We start from the raw sequence: 17,666 nt of genomic DNA, 5'->3' as shown, positions 1-17,666 counted from the left end.
TCGGAGGTGACGTTAGGTGTAGCTGAGGCTAATCACGTTTGCTACATTACTTTTCTACAAGCTCTGTCACAAAAGGATTTGAGAATTAGTAGAAGCTCTTACCAAAATGCAAGCACTGTATTTGCAAATCACTTCCATGCTACAACTGAAGCAAGCCTAGTGTAATCCCTCCCTCACTTTTTCCCCCTTCTCCAAAAATACGTGAGAAGCTGATTGCACAAATCCTTTTGCAGCACATGCTACATCAGGGCTCTTTTTTACCCTCGGGTACATTCTTCTGAGCTGCTGCTTCTGCTAAGCCCTGTTGTTAGGGTATGCTCCATTGCAAAGAGAATGGGAGGTGCTGACCATTAACTGGAAACAACATGCAAAACACTGCAGAAACACAAACTTGGTTAACCATTTCAACTGTATTCTGTTCTTGAAATGTCAGCGTGGTGTGTGTATATATACATTGAAAATAGCAACTCTCAGTCAGCCGAGACACAGAAGATAGCAGGAATCGAGATAAAATACATTTCATATAAATACATTCATGGTTTAAAAAAGAAAATCTTACAACTTGCTGACAGACTCAAGTGCGAGTAACTTTCTTACACATCTAACTTCTGTGATGCTAACAGGCTGCCTAAAGGTTATGCAACAGTGACTGGTTTGAAACATGGGAGGCTGCTAACATAGCTCCAGAACTGAGTCACTTGGAAAGCTGCAACTGGAAGGGAAAGTAATTCCTGCCTTCATGAACCCACAGATGTGCCAGTATGCTAAAGAGAAGCATCACACAAAACCTTTTACTTTCTGTACAGTGACAATAACAAATAATTTTCCTTTTTAGCCATCATATACACAACACGTTAGGAATAGAAGAAATCTATAAATACTTAAAATGAATTTGTAATATATAGCAGCTGAGCCACACCTGTACAAAATGAACGCAACACACAGGATTAAGAAAAGTGCAAAGTAGAACAGTATCAAGAGTCTCCACTTTTTTACAGCGTTTGTGGTTCAAGTGTGAAGAGCTAGCGGGGACGTGGGAGCTCAGTTACTGCAAGTCAAAGGAAACACAGTACTGGATGCTGCACACAACATGATAAACAGTTATTAAATTATAACCTCCCATTTCAGCACACCTACAATTTCCAGTTAATGTAAGAACACTTTTTAATAAGGATTTCTATATAGTGATTTGTCCCTTTTTTTTAGTTCCTTAAAGGTTTTCCCAGCCACAGCGTACTTTGTCTAAGTAAAACAAGACACAGAGAAACTGCTATTGGTTTCTGGTTGGCTTTGTTTTGGATGCTGTATTTTAAAAGGTGAACAGAAATCCCTTTCCATAAAGTAACTACAGATACTCAGACCCTGATCCTGTAAACCACATGGAAATAACTTGTACCATTACTCACATGTATGCAAAGGCCTAGAGGATCAGTGCCTTTAAAATGAAAACCCCATGCCACCTCCAAAAGAAAAAGAACAAATTCTCCTTTGAGTTTCAAATCTGTTCAGAGACCACTGCCCATCAATTTTGCTGTTGTCTGCCAGCCAGAATGCAGATTTTGCATTCTGCATTCAGCTGTTCATTTTCATCAGTACCTCCTGCAGCAGGACAAGTCTTTGTTTTCTTTCAAGCTATGTCCCAGTGGAAAGCTCTGCTGGAGTTAAAACGTGGTGGCAAGTACAAAAGTGTGTGGTGAGTAGAACTTGAGATAGAGAACTTGAGATAGAACTTGAGCATCACTCAATGCTCTTGAGTGATGTTTTCAAATAACTTTTCTTTAGAAAGATTTTCAGTTCACCTGTGTTTAAGGTAAGTGTATTTTATGTTCTCTTATAGGCACTGTAAATATGGAAGATAACTGATGTGCAGAAGAATCCATCCATTTTTGAGCAGTCCATTATTAGTGATCTCTAGCATGTTCTTGACTAGGGTCTTTTTTATTTTTAAATGGAGAAGGTTGAAGTTGAAGTACCCATTTTCTCCCTACATGCCAGGCTTCACAATGAATTAGAGAAACTGCAAGTAGTCTGAACATGCTAGAGAAAGAATAATGAAATTACCCGGCCATACTGCTTCATATAATTATGTGTGTCTTAAAACTGGAAACAATCACATGAAACTCCAAAACACATCAATATTTTCTGCTGTTAAGTAGGAATTTAGAGTTTAAGATCTTCCCTGTTGCTCTCTTTAGAGATAAGAAACATTCATCAATTTGGTGTATTTTCTGAATACATGTGATACCTACAGTATACAAGGACATCCAAAGTCAAGGCATGATAAAGGACCCTCTGCACAACTGTCTAGTCAATTCAGCCTATTTGCCTCCATACATTCTTTCGATGTCGTTGAGGTAATGATTTTTCAGTTCTTTCCTTTTCAACTTGAAAGCATCTGTTACTAACCCAGTCTCTGGAGTCCACGGTTCAGGGCTTAACCGCACTTTGATGGGTATTTCAAACCTCTCTAATTTCACTGCAGGGACAGCAAGAAACAAAAGCGTGAGTAACAATGTTAAATGAAACATTTATGCTACCTACAAATCTAAGGCAAGTACTCTAGTGTGTATAATATGGTGACCTACTTGATGAAGTAACCCAAAAGACAGTACACAAGTTTAATTGTGTACCACAGCTCAGTGTCAATACTACAGCATGCAAATATTCTAGTAAGATACTGTATTTATACCTTGTATTGAATGTGAGAGTATAAAATCTAAAGCTTGAAAGAAGTAAGTTTGTACCATGAAGATGCAAGACTGCTGTCACAAGGCTATGGGGTGAGTGAGGGGGAGATGGATAATTGCCCGAGAGCCTCCCCTGCGCCAGGAACAGGGCAGGAACTCCTGCACGTGTGCACTACTGCACGGGCCTTGCTGTCAGGCCCTGCATGCAGACCTATAACAGCACCCACTGAGACTTCTCTGTGAGCTTCTGGCACAACTTGTGGCAGCACAGCCTCTAGGTGGCAGCAAGTGTAGGACAGCTGCGACATCTGAGCCCACGAGCTCCTTCGTCTCCAGCTTCAAGCTGGTATTGGACTGTCCTGCTTCCTCATGTTCAGTTACGTGTCTGCTCCTGGGAAAGGTGCAGTATGTACTGCTAAAAAACAAAACTGCCTCCTTAAGGTGATTTTCGAAAAAACCTTTCAAAGCATTTATATCTACATGGGAGACTATCATCTAGAAAGTAAAACATGTATGACAGTGACTTTGTATAACAGTGCTTTATGTTATTTACTTAGTTCATGATGGAATCATGTAGATTAAAGCATTCATACTTCAGTCACATCCCTAAAAAAAAATTCATTTATTTTTAGGGAAGATTTAATACTGCCTTTCATTCTGAATTTCTTGGTTTCAAAAGGCAAATTCTCCAAGTTTGAGAGGCTTGTGCTTAGTGTATGCTTACACTGTTTTATTGTTTCCATGTATGAGGTGCATAGCACTTTAGAGAGGTTCCTGACCCCAGTTAGCTTGGGGTTTTTTTGGCCCCATAAAGAGCGGATGAGGTTTTGGATCATTTTTATCTCTGTAGCAAGGACAGTAGGATTAAGCTGTTGTAAACATAAGGGTCATAGTTGTTCTAAGCAGTAATACACAACACTGCATGGAAAAAAGCTTTGAAATGTCTTGCTTAACTAATTTTCGTGCCGCAAATGTCTTGTTAAGATCCAAAAGGTTTGGAAGGGAAGTTCACTGCGTTAAACATGCAGCCTTTCTTTACAAGTTAATTGGAAAAAAAAAAAAAGCTTTTTTTTTTTTTTTTTTTTAAATAGCATAAAGAGGAAGTAGTTAAGATGACCAAAAAGTATGTCTATTTGTGGAATAAGAGGTATGAATTTGACGTGGTCTTTCTGTTAAAACTCCCCTAAGTTTTGGTAGACTGAGGTAACAGGAAAAAGGAAAGCAGTCAGTGGGGATAACTGAAAACTTTTGCCTTAGTAAGTGCTGTGAGATTGGCATTTTACTTACTCTTGTTTGCCACCTCCTTAATTTCTCGTAGGATTTCAGCTTCCATTGTAGGATTGTTACAAATCTCAACCCAGGTTCCACTTATACCTTTCTGCTCAGCTAATGCCGTCAGCTTCTTCTGATTGGGAACCACAAAACTGATCACATAAGACTGGTCACTACCACAGGATAGCAAGAGAAGGAAGGGAAAAAAAAACAGTTGAAGCTTCAATTTCAAGGATAAAATGCTTGCTTGATTATAGATCCACAGATCCACAGTGCTTCTTGAAATGCAGTTAATCCTTCATACAAAATCCTTTTTTTACTGAAGGTTTTCACAACTGATGACTTATCAAAGCTCAGGATCTAAGAAACAACAGCATAATCTAGCTTTCCAACTATATGTTTCACTAGTTCTCTGCAGCTTCCCTTCACATTGTGTGTGTAAGCAGGGGGGGAGGAGACACCTGGGCTATTTGGCTACTTCCAAAACTCAGAGATTTAGTTCTGGTGCAGAACGTCTAGATGAATTTTCCTTTGTATTCTGACAGAAAGCCAAAGCACGTGCTAAATTATACCTCTTAAGGGTGGGACAAAACTAGACTGAACTACAATAGAGGAAATGCCAACAGAAAAGCATAAGTTACTTTTTTCAGTTTCAGGGAATCTTGGAGCCTATGTGTGTTACTTTAGAGATGCTACTTACAGCTCATGCTCTGGTGGGGGCTTTTGTTCAATGAAAACCATACTATGTCAGTATAGAAGTGTCACAGCTTGTATTTCGGTTTACACAAAGTTAATACTACTCTTACCTTTTGGCATAAGCACAGATATTATCAATCAATGAACAGTTCTTCAGTGCTGCCTCTACTTTGCCCAGAGACACGTATTCCCCAGCTTGTAGCTTTACCAAGTCTTTTTTACGATCTGGAGTGGGGGGGAAGAAGGAAAAAAAACCCATGTGCTTGCTCCATTTAAACTTCTACGTTTCCACAGACTCATTTGCAAAGCCAATCTAAATGTATCTAGAGGTATGCCAGGTAAAAGTGAATAAAAACGAGTAAAGCATTTTACCAAGTTATAAAGATGCTAACAGCATGTACGTATGCTTGTAACTTTATAAAGGCTTCTGCCAGGAAGTTTACATAGCGTCACGCTTCTTGTCATGCAACCTATATGAACGCGATGGAGACTCTGATTTTAAGTTTTGTATAAAATACCAAAAAATGATCTTACATTTATTCATTAGCACACATGAATTAAATAGTGATAATGTAGCAGGGAATGGCATCGCTTCCAAAATTTTCTCATAGCTGTGAAGACTTCTGGAAAAGTCTTCTTGTGCAAAGTGCTAGGATTTTGCAAGCAGGTAGTCTTAGGTAGATTGGCCCTGTCAAAGTCAACAGGACTAATCACATCCTTACAGTTATGGCTAGGCAAGATCTTACGGTAGTTTGAGATAGCAAGAAGTGAGGCCAACCTATGATCTGCAGACACCCATCTGGATGGAATTCTCCTATATCTCCGGTACAAAACCATCTCTGACCATTCTCATCAGTGGTGAAATCTTCTGCTGTTTTCTCTTCATTTTTAAAATATCCCATTGAGACATTAGGTCCACCAATTACAATTTCCCCTCTAGGATTAGGCTTGTCTCTGTTAGTATAGCCCCCTGAAAAAAAAAATCCCCATACAATTATTTTCAAATCATACATTCTGCTGCTAAGAAAATGTTTTGATACTTCAGCTTAAAGTTCACACACAAACTAATGAGTGCTATCAAAGATGAACAATTACTTCATATACTACAACCTAGCTAAGCAGATAGGCAAGGAAACCAGCTAAGCTCTGGTTAGATTACTTGGTTACTTGCTCTGAAGTCAAAGCATTGGATGCTCTTACCTTCTTGCCAGTCTCTCAATCTGATTTCACAGCAAATAAGAGGAGCTCCAACTCTTCCAGTGCTATAATCAGCAACTTAGGGAAAGAACAAGGAAAAACACAAAGTTTTTTTCATTTTGAAGTATAAACTCAAACTACATCTTTGAGAACAGCTTTTCTCAAGTGACTTTACTGCAGTTAACAGCTTATCTCAAGTGACTTTACTGCAGTTAAGAGATGCAGCTATTCTGAATTTACCTTCTAAAAAACTCTTAAAATATACTCCCAGGAGTATTTTAACTACCTTCTGTAATTGTTCCAGCTCCACATGTTTCTGTTAGTCCATAGCCTTGGCCCACGGGACAGCAAAAACAGATATTCATGAATCTTTGTGTTTGGGGTGAGAGTGGGGCTCCTCCGGAAAGCATCATGCGGATGTTCCCTCCTAGCAGTGCCTTTACTTTTTTAAACAACAGTCTGGAAAGAGGGAAAATTGTATGTTAAGGATCAGCCCCTCAGCTCACTTTTATGAAAAGAAATGAGGCAATCCTTCCTATCTGCAAAACCTCAAAAATAACGTTCACAGATTTTAGCGGAGAGCAGGGATAATTGAAAGCTTCTTGTCTAATGTTTGGAGACTGCAGAATTCCTACAACTTACATAAATAAAGTTTTCAATTCTATAAACAAAAATGAAGTCCAATGAAAACTAACTAGTCATCTTGTCATTCTTACTGCAGATTAATCATTCATCCTGGAAACCACTCACTCCTAAACTAATCGCTCTTACAGGAAACCGGTCATACTTAGGCAGGAGAGCAGCACCACGCAAAAGGATCTGGGCCTCTTGTTGGCAGCATGTTAAATCTGAGCCAGCAGTGTGACCTGGCAGCCAGAAGGGCCAACCATACCTGGAGGTGCAACCAGGTCCAGTGCTGGCAGCCAGGCAAGGGAAGGGATTGTCCTGCCCTGCTCCGCACTGCTGCGGCCTCCCCTTGAGCAGCGGGTGCGTTTTGGGTGAGGGTCAGGCTGGGTGTTAGGAAAAGATTCTTCACCAGAGGTTGGTGGGCACAGAACAAGCTGTGCAGGACAGTGGGCACAGCCCCAAGCTGCTGGAGTTTGAGGTGTGTTTGGACAGTGACCTCAGACGTAGGGTTTGGGGAGTCCTGTGTGGAGCCAGTGGTTGGACTTGGTGATCCTTAGGTGTTCCTCCCCACAGTCTGTGATTCAATGATTACCATTAAATATCTCCTCCGTTTCCTGCAAGAACTTGGCTTATTTCAGTTTAGTCATTAGATCATGTTTGCGTGCTGCAATAGAATTGTCTGATGTTGGATAGCTTAGATGATTGTTCTTTCAGCCTGCTTTGACAAATCACAATGAGAAAAGTGCAGTTGGGCCATGAATCATACTTACATGTTACACAGAGGTGCATCGTATCCTCTTTTGATTTGTTCCAGTTTGTAGTCATAGCCTATCTTGAACAGAGTTCTCTGAATATAGTTCATCTCCTGAACTTTACTCATGACGTTTTTATAAATTCTGTCCATTATTTCCTATAAAGCGTTAAAAAAAGAGCGAGGAAAATTACCATGAAGAGTAAAATTCCATGCTAAAAATGATAATTAAAAAAAAATAAAACTGTTATTCTTCCTTTTAAATGAGTAACACAGCATGGATGAAAATATCTGCATCATTGGTTAGGCAATGCTTAACTTTAATGCTTTTAATATGTTATCAATTAGCCAATTTATAGATCATTGCAGCCTGGAGCTGTTTGAAATGGGTGAAATGAAGTGTCAAAAGTGCAGCAGAAAAATGAGGGACTTATCCTGACTTTTCTCTATTTGCTTATGTTGCCAACAGCATCACTAGAGAGGAAGAGCCCTCAAGTACGTAGCTTAGCTTAGCAAACTTAGGCAGATGTGTAAGTCAAGGGCAAATAGCTGAGAACCACGTTAGATCTCCAGACGTATTGCAGCAATCCACAGTACCACCTGCATTTCTGCAAACAGCTTTCTGAGCACCACATCTGGTTTTAAAATACTTCATACCCTTTGCTCTTAAGATGTCTTCTCTATCAATCACAGCTGCAAATCTTGGGTTTTATTATTTACATTATCAGTAACACCGAACCTAAAATATGAAAAACTGATTTATAAAACCTTGAATTTGGGTTTAGCTTTTTGGAAAGCCTGCAGTGGCGTGACAAGGTATTCAGAGTTACAAAGGCCAGAAGGAACTATGAGCACATTCTAACTGAATCAAATATTTAGATGTATCTGTGCCTGTAATTAATTACTCTCTGTTACATTCCTTATAAACTTTCATCACTAGTGATGTTATGATATTTTGATGACAGTTTAAAACTTTTAGCAAGTGAAATATTTATGAGGTGGATGGTAGGTAAGCAGCAAAGCATTTTTCTTCCGAGGGTGTTCTGAAGGTTTCTCCTCCCTGCTGTTGATTGTTGGGCTCCAGGTCCTCTATGCTAGCAACTGAAAATGGATCAGTAGTTTCAATTTCTCTTTGTGGTAGTGAGTCTGTGGAACCTTAAGTGAGGGTCAGCATTATCACTGTTTGACCATTGTGCAGTTAATTCGTATGAAGGTGTCTGTGTGGATGTTTTTTTTGGCACATGCTTTTTGCAGATTGCTCCCAGAAGGGGATTATGCCCAGATTTTAAATTAGCATTGCTTTTGCTAGCAGTCAAGAGTTGAGCATTCCCTAAGAAATAGTTTAAATAGCTATTTTAAAAAAGGGGGGTGTATGTTATTGGTTATCACTCAGTGGACTACTAAGAAAAATACCTCTGTACATTATTTCTATCTTAAAAACAAAAAATTCAAGTTAGTAATTGATTTTAAAGCTCCTGGCTATTCACAAAAGAGGCTGCAGAACAACAGAATCTCAGATCAATCAAAACTTGCTATTACTAGATGAAAACAAACCCTCCTCCTTCTGTCACACCCATCAATGTAGCAGAAGCTGATGCTTCTGGTCTTCTGAGCCATATGGGATAGAATCATGAAAGAGGTAAACACAGACATGTAATTCCAGGGCATGTGAAGGTTTTCTTCAGCAGAAAGCAGCAGATATGTCTGATTTTTGTTGTTGTGTTTCGTTTAGGTGGGGTTTGTTTTGTTTTGGTCTTCCATGACCTTGTGGTATAGAGAAGCTGATCACCAGAAAGCTAACATAAGCTATAGAAACAGTATTTATGGTCTCCCAATTAGTTTTTCTTACAAGAGGAGACTAAGCTGCCCTACTTACTCCAAGAACAGGAGACATTTTACCATGTGGTACCTGTGCTCATTTGCAGCATGAGTTCTCGAACTCAAGCAATGATAATTGGAGTTTCTATGTTTTGCTTTCTTGCCTATTAGTAACAATTTCTTATACAAAAACAGAAAAGTTCTTAAATACACCTGCTAGCATGAGTGACTTAGAAAGCACTGTTTTTGCTTCAAATATCTGCATACTTACAGGCACAGCTGCCATCAGTGTAGGCTTAAGTACAGTGCAGTCTCCTTTGCTTCCCTTCTTAATCTTACTTGACTGTAAGACAGAAAAATGATAGTTTATGAAGATGAAAACCAAGCAGCTCTTCTGAAAAGGACCGAAAAAGAGAAGATACGCTGTCATGTAATTTTCCCGTCCCTCTAAATAACGCTTCCTGCTTAAAATACTTATTTTTCCACTGTGATTGAAAAATGTAGTGATTAACAAGAACTTCAACCAAAATATCAGACATTTTGCAAGCCCAGCTGTGTAAAGCAAGTCCACCCTGTGTAACTTTTTGTTTTCTTTCTGGTACTTGCAATCCCTCTGTATTCCTCCAGAAGTATTTTGTGGCATGTTTTTGTTATTAATGGTGGGTTGTTCTTTGTTTGTTTGTTTTAAAATCTGATGCCATTTCTCAATTACCAGCAAAATGCACAGAAGCATTCTTCTCTAGCTTAATTTGCACGAAGGCAAAAAGCTGAACAGAAGAGCTGCAATAATGGACTAAAGAACTCAAAACAGGACTAAGAACTTAAAATCACTTTATGGGGTTCTATGTACAGTTGGGTGTTTTAATAGCTGTTCACATCCTGATTTTCTCTAGGATAACGTTATACACATTTATTAGGTTTTCTTTTAGATTTCCTAAGAATCGTAAAAGCAAAAGCTTAAATAATATTTTATATAGTATGACCTGCTTCTGTAGCTCCACCAGGAATGTTTATTTGCATCATTTTCTGAAAAAAATCTCATTTAAGTGTATCACATGTATCAGCACTTCTTTAAAGGAAGAGAACAGCAATCAAGCACTTAGACTGTGGAAGCTTAAATTTGCTTTTGCTTTCCGCCCGCCCCTCACCTGATCTGACAGTGTAAGTGGAGAGGAATATCCAATCCTGCAGCCGTAAGTGATGCAAGAAATTTCTGCTGTCAGTTCCAATACATGGGCCAGGGGCAAATAACCAATGTAAGTATCCTTGGGCCTAGTAAAGGAAAGATTATCTAATGAACAGTGATGCACGAGTGCACTGAAATACTGCCTCACTTTTTTCGTGGTGTGTTTAGCTGTGTTTCTGGAGACTCAGGTCACAAAGACTTTCTCCTCTGCATGCAAGAGGGGTGTGATTATAAATCAGTTTATAAACTGAATCAGTAAAAATCTTACCTCTCTGAAACCAGTATGAATTATAGGATTTGCCTTGTTTTCTAAGAAGCTCAAGTTTCCTTAGTGCTCCATTGCAGGTTTCTTCTCCTTATGGGAGATTTCATCCCAGGTGCCAAATTAAGGATGAAATCACTGTTTTTACATTATCACCAATACGATCCAAATCCTTAAGTCATCATAGCATCTCCTTCTCAAACAGATTAGTGGAGAGCTGATCACTGATGTAACAGAGGATTCTATCAGGGAACGCAGACATTTCTCAAGAATAAACTTAGAGCTGCTACCTATACAGAAACTTCCAACGTCAGGTCAGAATGGCTCTTATATCCTACCATACAAAGGTGTATTGCAGGTTATTGTAACTGCATTTGTGAATGCAGTGACAAAGACACATCCACATTCACAAAACATTTTCTTAGAATATTAGTGAGGGAGTTTGCAGATGGCTGTACTATCATCAAAACAATTCATTATTTCTCTGCTCATTTCAGTGCAGAATACTGGAGCAGACTCAGCAGTACATGTATTATCCATCCGGCAGGAGTCTCTCTAGTTGAATGAAAGAGGTACATATTTAAGTATATTTCCTAAAGTGATTCTAGCTGACTGAAAACATCTAGCAAAAAACTTTCCCAAATTTGACCAGGTGAGTAATTTCTCCATCTGGTGATTTTTTCTAATGCATAGAAGAGTACAAAATCCATCCCAGACCTCTAGCTAAAGGTGAGGGAAAAAAGCAATCGTAGAGCAGAAAAAGCACGTGGGACAACATCTAGGGCATACTTTGCAAAGAACAGGGTGAGATCACAAACACAACGTGTATTTCATACAAATCAACGATTAGTTGGCTCACAATAAAATGAAGGAACTTGCTAATAGCTGGTGCCTGCAACAGATTCTCCATAAACTTACACACTTCCAGAGGTTCTGTTTTATCCCCCAGCGCTTGGCAACAAAGTGTTTCTTACCCCAGCCCAGGAATTCTCTCACACTGTCCTGTCATTCCGGCTATCAAGTTCTTGTGCTGCATCATCACTCCTTTAGGTCTCCCAGTAGAGCCACTGGTGTACATTACCAGAGCCAGGTCTGTGGGGACAGGTCTGCTTGGCTGAATGCTTGCTACAAAATGCAAGAGAAAAGTTGCATTAGTTCAAAACCTACTTCCTGGCTAGGTGCAGAGCACTGAGGTAAGGAAAAAGGATGATCAAGGTTGGATTTTCTCCTTCCTTGAAGATGTTACAGTTGCTGCAGGCTGCCCACTGTCGTAAGGTTATGTAATAGTTATCCCAATTGTCCAAGCTGTTTTCCAGTCTCAGCTTGGCTCAGATAAAAAGATGTTTCCAAGTTAACAAGCAAAAATACCTTCAAGTGCTTTTCTTCTCTTAGGAAAAATAGAGAAAATAAGGTGAATAAAGGCAAGATAAGCAGAAAATAGAACACTGAACCAGATTCTACTTCACTTCCCAAAATAAAGGCAGAGTCTTATTCTGGTTGTATTTTAGAAACTGAATTTTAAGTTTTATCCTGAAATACCTGAAATGTGAACAAAGGTACAGGACAATAAATAGGGATCTAACAAATTATCCATTCATTTAAAGGGGCAGAGGATGAACTGGCCATCTGCCACTTCCCTTGTGTTTGAGACTTGGCACATTTACTTTTTTCTGCTACCCAACATCTTTGATCAGGCCTGGTTTCATATTGCTTGATCAATCCTCTGAAGTGATTCACTTACCGTTTTCTGATTTGGCTCCCAGCTCCTCCACTGTCTGCATACTATGAATCTCAACATTGTCAGGGTATTCAGATTTATTGATAGTCTTATTGTCCACATAAATTATATGTTTGAGACAGGAGATCTGTGGCAGTGTAGCCTACAGAGCAGAAAGAAAATTGTTAGCAAATGACTTTGCTGTAAAATTACTGCAGGTTTGCTTGAAAGCAGGTGAAGCTGAAGCCAAGTTACCTTAAGTTTGCTCTCGAGAAGTTCTGCGCTGGTGATCAGATACAATGCTCCACATTCATTGAGGCCATAGGTTACCGCCTCTTCACCCAGCGTAGCATACAAGGTAACAACTGTTGTATCGAAGAGAGGGAATGAACACAGAAGTTAAAGCAAAAACAAATGCAAAAGCTCTTGCTTTAGCACACTGCAATGCATTGTGGAGGGAATGAGCTCAATGGGAATTTTTTTTTAATTAGGAAACAAAGCAGCTTCTAATCTTCCCAAATCAGAATTGAATTCTACAAGAGATCACAGGAATGAGGACAGTTATATGGAAGAAGAAATCATCAAAACAAAAAGATCTGCTAAAACTCAATGAAAACACACGAAGCAGTTGCACAGTAAGCAGCTGAGAATGTGTTCTTCCTCTGAGCGCTGCGCATCAGGATGTTGCAGGGGAGCTGACACTCGCACTGCAGGGCACCAGCCACCGTTCCTGCTGTGCACTTCCAGCTGAGTGCCAGCTTTCAGCCTCTGTGCCAGCTGCTTTCTTGTTCCCATGCAATTACTGCCAGGGCAGGGCAGAGATCACACTAAGAAATCAGACTGTTTTTGTGGTGAGGGATTATTTTTTAATCCTGACAGGTGACAGTAATGCTACTGAGTGCCTCTCGGGCACTGAGGAGTCCACCTTTTCTGTTGAGGAAAATCCTTTAGTATCATACTGGTACCTCAAATTTGAGCTTCCAAAGACTATTAAAGAACTTAATATTCCTGTGAAGTTGTGATCATGTAGAAAGGATAAAAAAGGAATGTTACATGATTCTCTAGCAACCTTCCCTATTTCACTGAGAAGGCTGTATGTAACAAGTCAGATTAAGTATACTGACTGCTTAAATAAAAAAAAAAAGCACATACATAATGGTAACGAACTTGAGCAGTTTGGCAATGTTACCAAAATGCCCACCCCCTTGGCCTAGCATCTCATTTTGGTTATCATTCTTCCAATAACCATTTCATGTTTCAGATACAGAAGTCAGAATATAGACAGAAAATGCTACAGCCATCCCAAAGTCTGCGGGAAAAATGCAACTACTGAGTCCTCACAGTACTTAAAAAAATTGAAGAGTAACTCTGCCTATCTGTCACACTGAGATCTAAAATGTTGCTACAGTCCCAAAGGTTGGGCTCATAAGTATGGGCAAGTAAACTGTAGTGATCTCTACTACGTACAGAATATACTGGAAACTTCAAAACTCCGGTGATACACAGAATAAGTCTAATTAATTCTTGTACCATCAGCGTCAGGACTGACACATTCTTAACAGCCAAAGCAGTACTGGAAATCACTTCTAAAATATATTCAAAGTACACAAGTTCAGCACTCACGAGGAAAGTTGTACTTGAAGCAGGTCAGGGCTGCGATCATCCATTCTGCTCGGGTCTCACAGAATATAACAACGGTGCTCTTTGGGGTCAGTCCCAGGGCTATCAGCCCGCTCCCCAAGCGATTCACTTTCTGATTCACTTCTTCATAGGACAGCCATCTGTAGGTTCCTAAGATTAACTGGAGAAGGGGGCAATAACAGAAAAAACACCCTTGTGATGACAGGCTACTCGTACAGCTCTTCCCTGCTTTTGTGAGTTGGTGCTCAACACAACAAGCATTTCCATTTTTCTTGTAGCAAAATAATTAGTGCATCCCCTAGCGCATTACTCTTTAACTACTACAAAGCACACATTTTAAATCAAAAAAGGATTAAGGAAGATCTCTAATGTTGCCTCTGCTGTTGAGGCAGAATGTAAAAGAGCTCAAAGCCAAATCAGAACTAAGTACAAAATGGTAAGCTGTACCTTTTTGAAAACTTTTCCATTCGGTTGCATTTCATTTTCTTCACTCAGTATTTCTCTGGTCCCAAGACAGTCCTTTTTCCCAAACTTTGCTAACGCGTGGTCAAACAGTTTGTCCAGCGTGTCTGCTCCAGGAATGTTTATGTTTGCTAGTGAGTCAAGGTGAGTGACAGAACGGTAGGGGCTTCCAGGTTTGTCCGAGATGGGCTTAGCTTTTAAACGCTTTGCCATGGCCTTTTTCTTCTTAGCGTTGGTAAGAAAATACCACGGAATAAATACAAGCATACTGTATACAGATATTAACACGTACACAGGCAGCAAAAGAATGGCACGTACTTCTAGCCTAAGTTTCATTGTGGGTATTTGGAAAAGAAAATCTCTTAGTGCGTTCTGAACAGGCAAGAGCAAAAGCAGCAGTGCAGTGTGGTGCAGGGAGAAGAACAGTAAGTGAAGCTTAGGTAGCTCGCTTTCAAGGCAGCTGCTAAAGTTTTAGTAACCTTTGAGAGCCAGCAGTGGACACCTGTGGGTGAAGACCAGAGCCAAGCAGAGAGCAGGAAAAAAAAAAAGAGAATTAAATTAGTATTACAGTCAGTCCATTAGTTCTAGTCCTTTGAGATTTCACCTCAAATGCATCAAGAGCAAGGAGACTGAATTAACTGATACATGTGGTTGCATCTGCTCTGAGATTAAAGAGGTTGACTCTTCCATACTTGTTTGTTCCATCCACAAATATTTACTTTTCAAAGACTTCCCTCCCATCTCTGTCGGAATAGTTCAGCGCTGTAAATATGAAGTCTGTTCTCTTACATCGTAAAACTGCGTTTAAACTGCCTGTGTAATGCTAGTTGTGTATCGATGGGAAAGGGCAAGCTGTTTTCCCCCCAGATATTTGTATTGCAGTGGAAAGATAGAGTAGGTGTCTTTACTGCCTTTCAGGATGTTAAATCAACTTGCATTCAGATTAAAACGTATTCTGATACAGAGTCCTCAAAAACCTTCATGTTCTAATGTAAGAACAATGCAATATCCCAACATTGCTTTATTAACTTCACACCAACATCTGTATTATCAATTAATTTTTGACTATGAACGTCAGACTTCTGAAAAGGGACTGCACTTCTTTAACCATCCCTCCAAAAATTAAAAAAATAATAGTAATAATCACACCCTATTTCAGTATATGCATTTTAGAACTCCAGGTATGGAAAATGGAATCTATTTTAAGATGAAGCACAATTTAGCAAGATTTTGCAGAAACCTTTCTTCATTAAGGAGAACTGGGCCTGAACAAAGACCAAAGAGGGAGAAGAACAAAACCATCTCACAAACCACAGTGGTGGCCACCCCACTTGTCTGTAACTGGTTGTGCTGGCACACAAGTGACACAGCTGCTTATCTTCACCTGGACAGCATGCAAACACGGCATGCAAACACAGCACAAAGAATGCACAGAACAGGGAACGTGAAAGGCAAAGGAGCCCTGACAAAACCACAGTACCTCAGACACGAGGGAGCAATGCTGACTAGCTTATAGGAAAGCTCAGTCTTTGATGGACGACATCTGATAAACAAAATATACAGGACTGGGGAAATTTTCAGGGCTCCATCAAGCATTGAAAGAATGCAGGCACACCCCAAAGTGTATCTTTCTTAACGTGATTGCCACCCCAGGTGAGGGAGGCTTCAATTAACGTTCCAGGTTAAACAAGACAGCTGCTACTGACAGCACAACAGAGATCTATTAATAGGCTGTTGGTTTTTAATAAGACTCCCAACGTTTGCAGCTGTGCTGTAGCCAATATCAACAATATGTAATGTAAGACTGAGAGACCTTCGCACACTCCAAATAACACGATCACCATCTTGTTACGTTTTTAATTAAACCTGTAGTCTGAAATGACTACTGAATGTGTCATGTAGTAAGCTAAGCTCAGACTTGTTCAGAAAGAATCTTTTCTTAAAAGAAAGTTCTACATTCTCTTCAAAGCTTATGTCCTTGTTCTGCTTTAGTTAACTCCATCGTCAGTTGCTCAGCAAACAAGCCTCAGAAGAAAGATCACTCCACTTCCCCTGCAAGCACCAGTTCTCTAAAATGAAGGTCAGTGGTTTATATCACAAATCTTGTTTGATGTTCTCATCCCAGTTAATTCAGTGCTCCGAAAGATGCAGTTGAGCTTGGACATAAAACAAAGGCCACCCATACTGCTAAGACTTACACAGAAACCTCATCAGAACATCTGCCTGAAATAACAAAATAATGACTAAAGGGTCTGAATGGGAAAGAAGGTTGCGTTCTGAGATGATACCCCCCTGAAATCACTCTTAACATCCGCATTCATTGCATGTACAAACACACTTTGTATGCTTGCAGGCAGTTACGTTAAAGGTCACATAAGCAAACATTAAAGGTTCGTTACTTTCATCCTGAAATTTCAGATAGTTTGAAATACTTTTAGAAGTGTTTATAAACTGAGAACTTAGCTACTCTGTTCTCACCGTAGTAATTTAAAATGCTTCTATTCTGACATAAATCAGTTGCAATTCTTAACAGCAATTGAATGGAAAAACTTGCTAAGTGCAAAGAAGAAAAACATTACTTTTCTCTTTGAGGCTGTTGTTATAAAAACAGATACATGCACACGCACGCATATACACTTATATGCACATACGTATACTTACAAGGTATCTGGCAGCAAGGTCCAAGTGTTATTTGATGTCAGTTAGATCTATGTTCAAACAGAAAATAAAAAGGAAGTATATTTTAGGGCGGGTATTTTTTGCCCTGCAGAGAGAAAGATGTGAGGAAAGCATTCTTTCCGCTGCTGGTTTCAGAATCTCTGCCCTAATGCTCCTGAAGAAGAATAGCATATGAATTGAGACCATCTTATACTCAAGCCCAGTAAATATCATATTTGAAATACAATCCATAACAGGACAAGACTACTGAAATTACAAACATAGTTAGACACCAAACCCACATGGTTAGAAGCCAAACACAGCTATTCAGATTACACTGGCCTTCAGTGTCCTTTTTAAAGTTAAATTAGTCTCTGAGAGAAAGGGAGAGAGGGATGTAACATCCACACTGATGCACAATCACAGATACCCACAAGGCACGCCAAATGCTGCCTGCCACCACAGCCTAATGGCTATCTTGTCAGTGAGCTTTGCTCCCAAAGCAAAGAAAGCGCAGTGCGTGTTAAAGTAAAGCTATTCTAGAATACTAGGATATTTAGAATACGTAACATTTTATACTGACATACAAAATTCATTATTCCACTTAATTGTGCAATGTAACTAGAATGTTTGGAAGCTAATCTGTCTACTTTGGAAACAGCAGAACTTCCAGATCTTGATGTAGGAAATCA

At 39.6% G+C, this 17,666-nt stretch overlaps 1 protein-coding gene across 6 annotated transcripts in view; it reads right to left on the bottom strand.

Moving 5' to 3' along the window:
* Positions 1–391: 391 nt before the first annotated feature.
* Positions 392–17,666, bottom strand: part of ACSL4 (acyl-CoA synthetase long chain family member 4) — a 34,750-nt gene continuing 17,475 nt past the window's right edge. The window contains exons 3-18 of one of the 6 annotated variants that reach the window (XM_042876378.1): positions 16,978–17,024; positions 16,515–16,539; positions 14,302–14,541; positions 13,837–14,014; positions 12,469–12,578; positions 12,238–12,376; positions 11,471–11,621; positions 10,197–10,320; positions 9,320–9,391; positions 7,250–7,389; positions 6,139–6,311; positions 5,856–5,930; positions 5,434–5,625; positions 4,766–4,880; positions 3,975–4,132; positions 392–2,476 (exon numbers count right to left, since the gene is read on the bottom strand). In XM_042876378.1, coding sequence (XP_042732312.1) covers positions 2,319–2,476; positions 3,975–4,132; positions 4,766–4,880; positions 5,434–5,625; positions 5,856–5,930; positions 6,139–6,311; positions 7,250–7,389; positions 9,320–9,391; positions 10,197–10,320; positions 11,471–11,621; positions 12,238–12,376; positions 12,469–12,578; positions 13,837–14,014; positions 14,302–14,529 — 2,013 coding nt within the window. In that variant the 5' untranslated portion in view covers positions 14,530–14,541; positions 16,515–16,539; positions 16,978–17,024 and the 3' untranslated portion in view covers positions 392–2,318. Of the gene's footprint in view, positions 2,477–3,974; positions 4,133–4,765; positions 4,881–5,433; positions 5,626–5,855; positions 5,931–6,138; positions 6,312–7,249; positions 7,390–9,319; positions 9,392–10,196; positions 10,321–11,470; positions 11,622–12,237; positions 12,377–12,468; positions 12,579–13,836; positions 14,015–14,301; positions 14,819–16,514; positions 16,540–16,977; positions 17,025–17,666 lie in introns of those variants that run through there. The other 5 variants (XM_042876381.1, XM_042876377.1, XM_042876380.1 and 2 more) reach the window with 5 other exon arrangements.

This window comes from Lagopus leucura, unplaced genomic scaffold (assembly GCF_019238085.1).
Source record: "Lagopus leucura isolate 7727_CA_CO unplaced genomic scaffold, USGS_WTPT01 Super-Scaffold_100016, whole genome shotgun sequence".
Taxonomy (NCBI): domain Eukaryota; kingdom Metazoa; phylum Chordata; class Aves; order Galliformes; family Phasianidae; genus Lagopus; species Lagopus leucura.
This window is presented reverse-complemented; position numbering and strand designations above follow the sequence as displayed.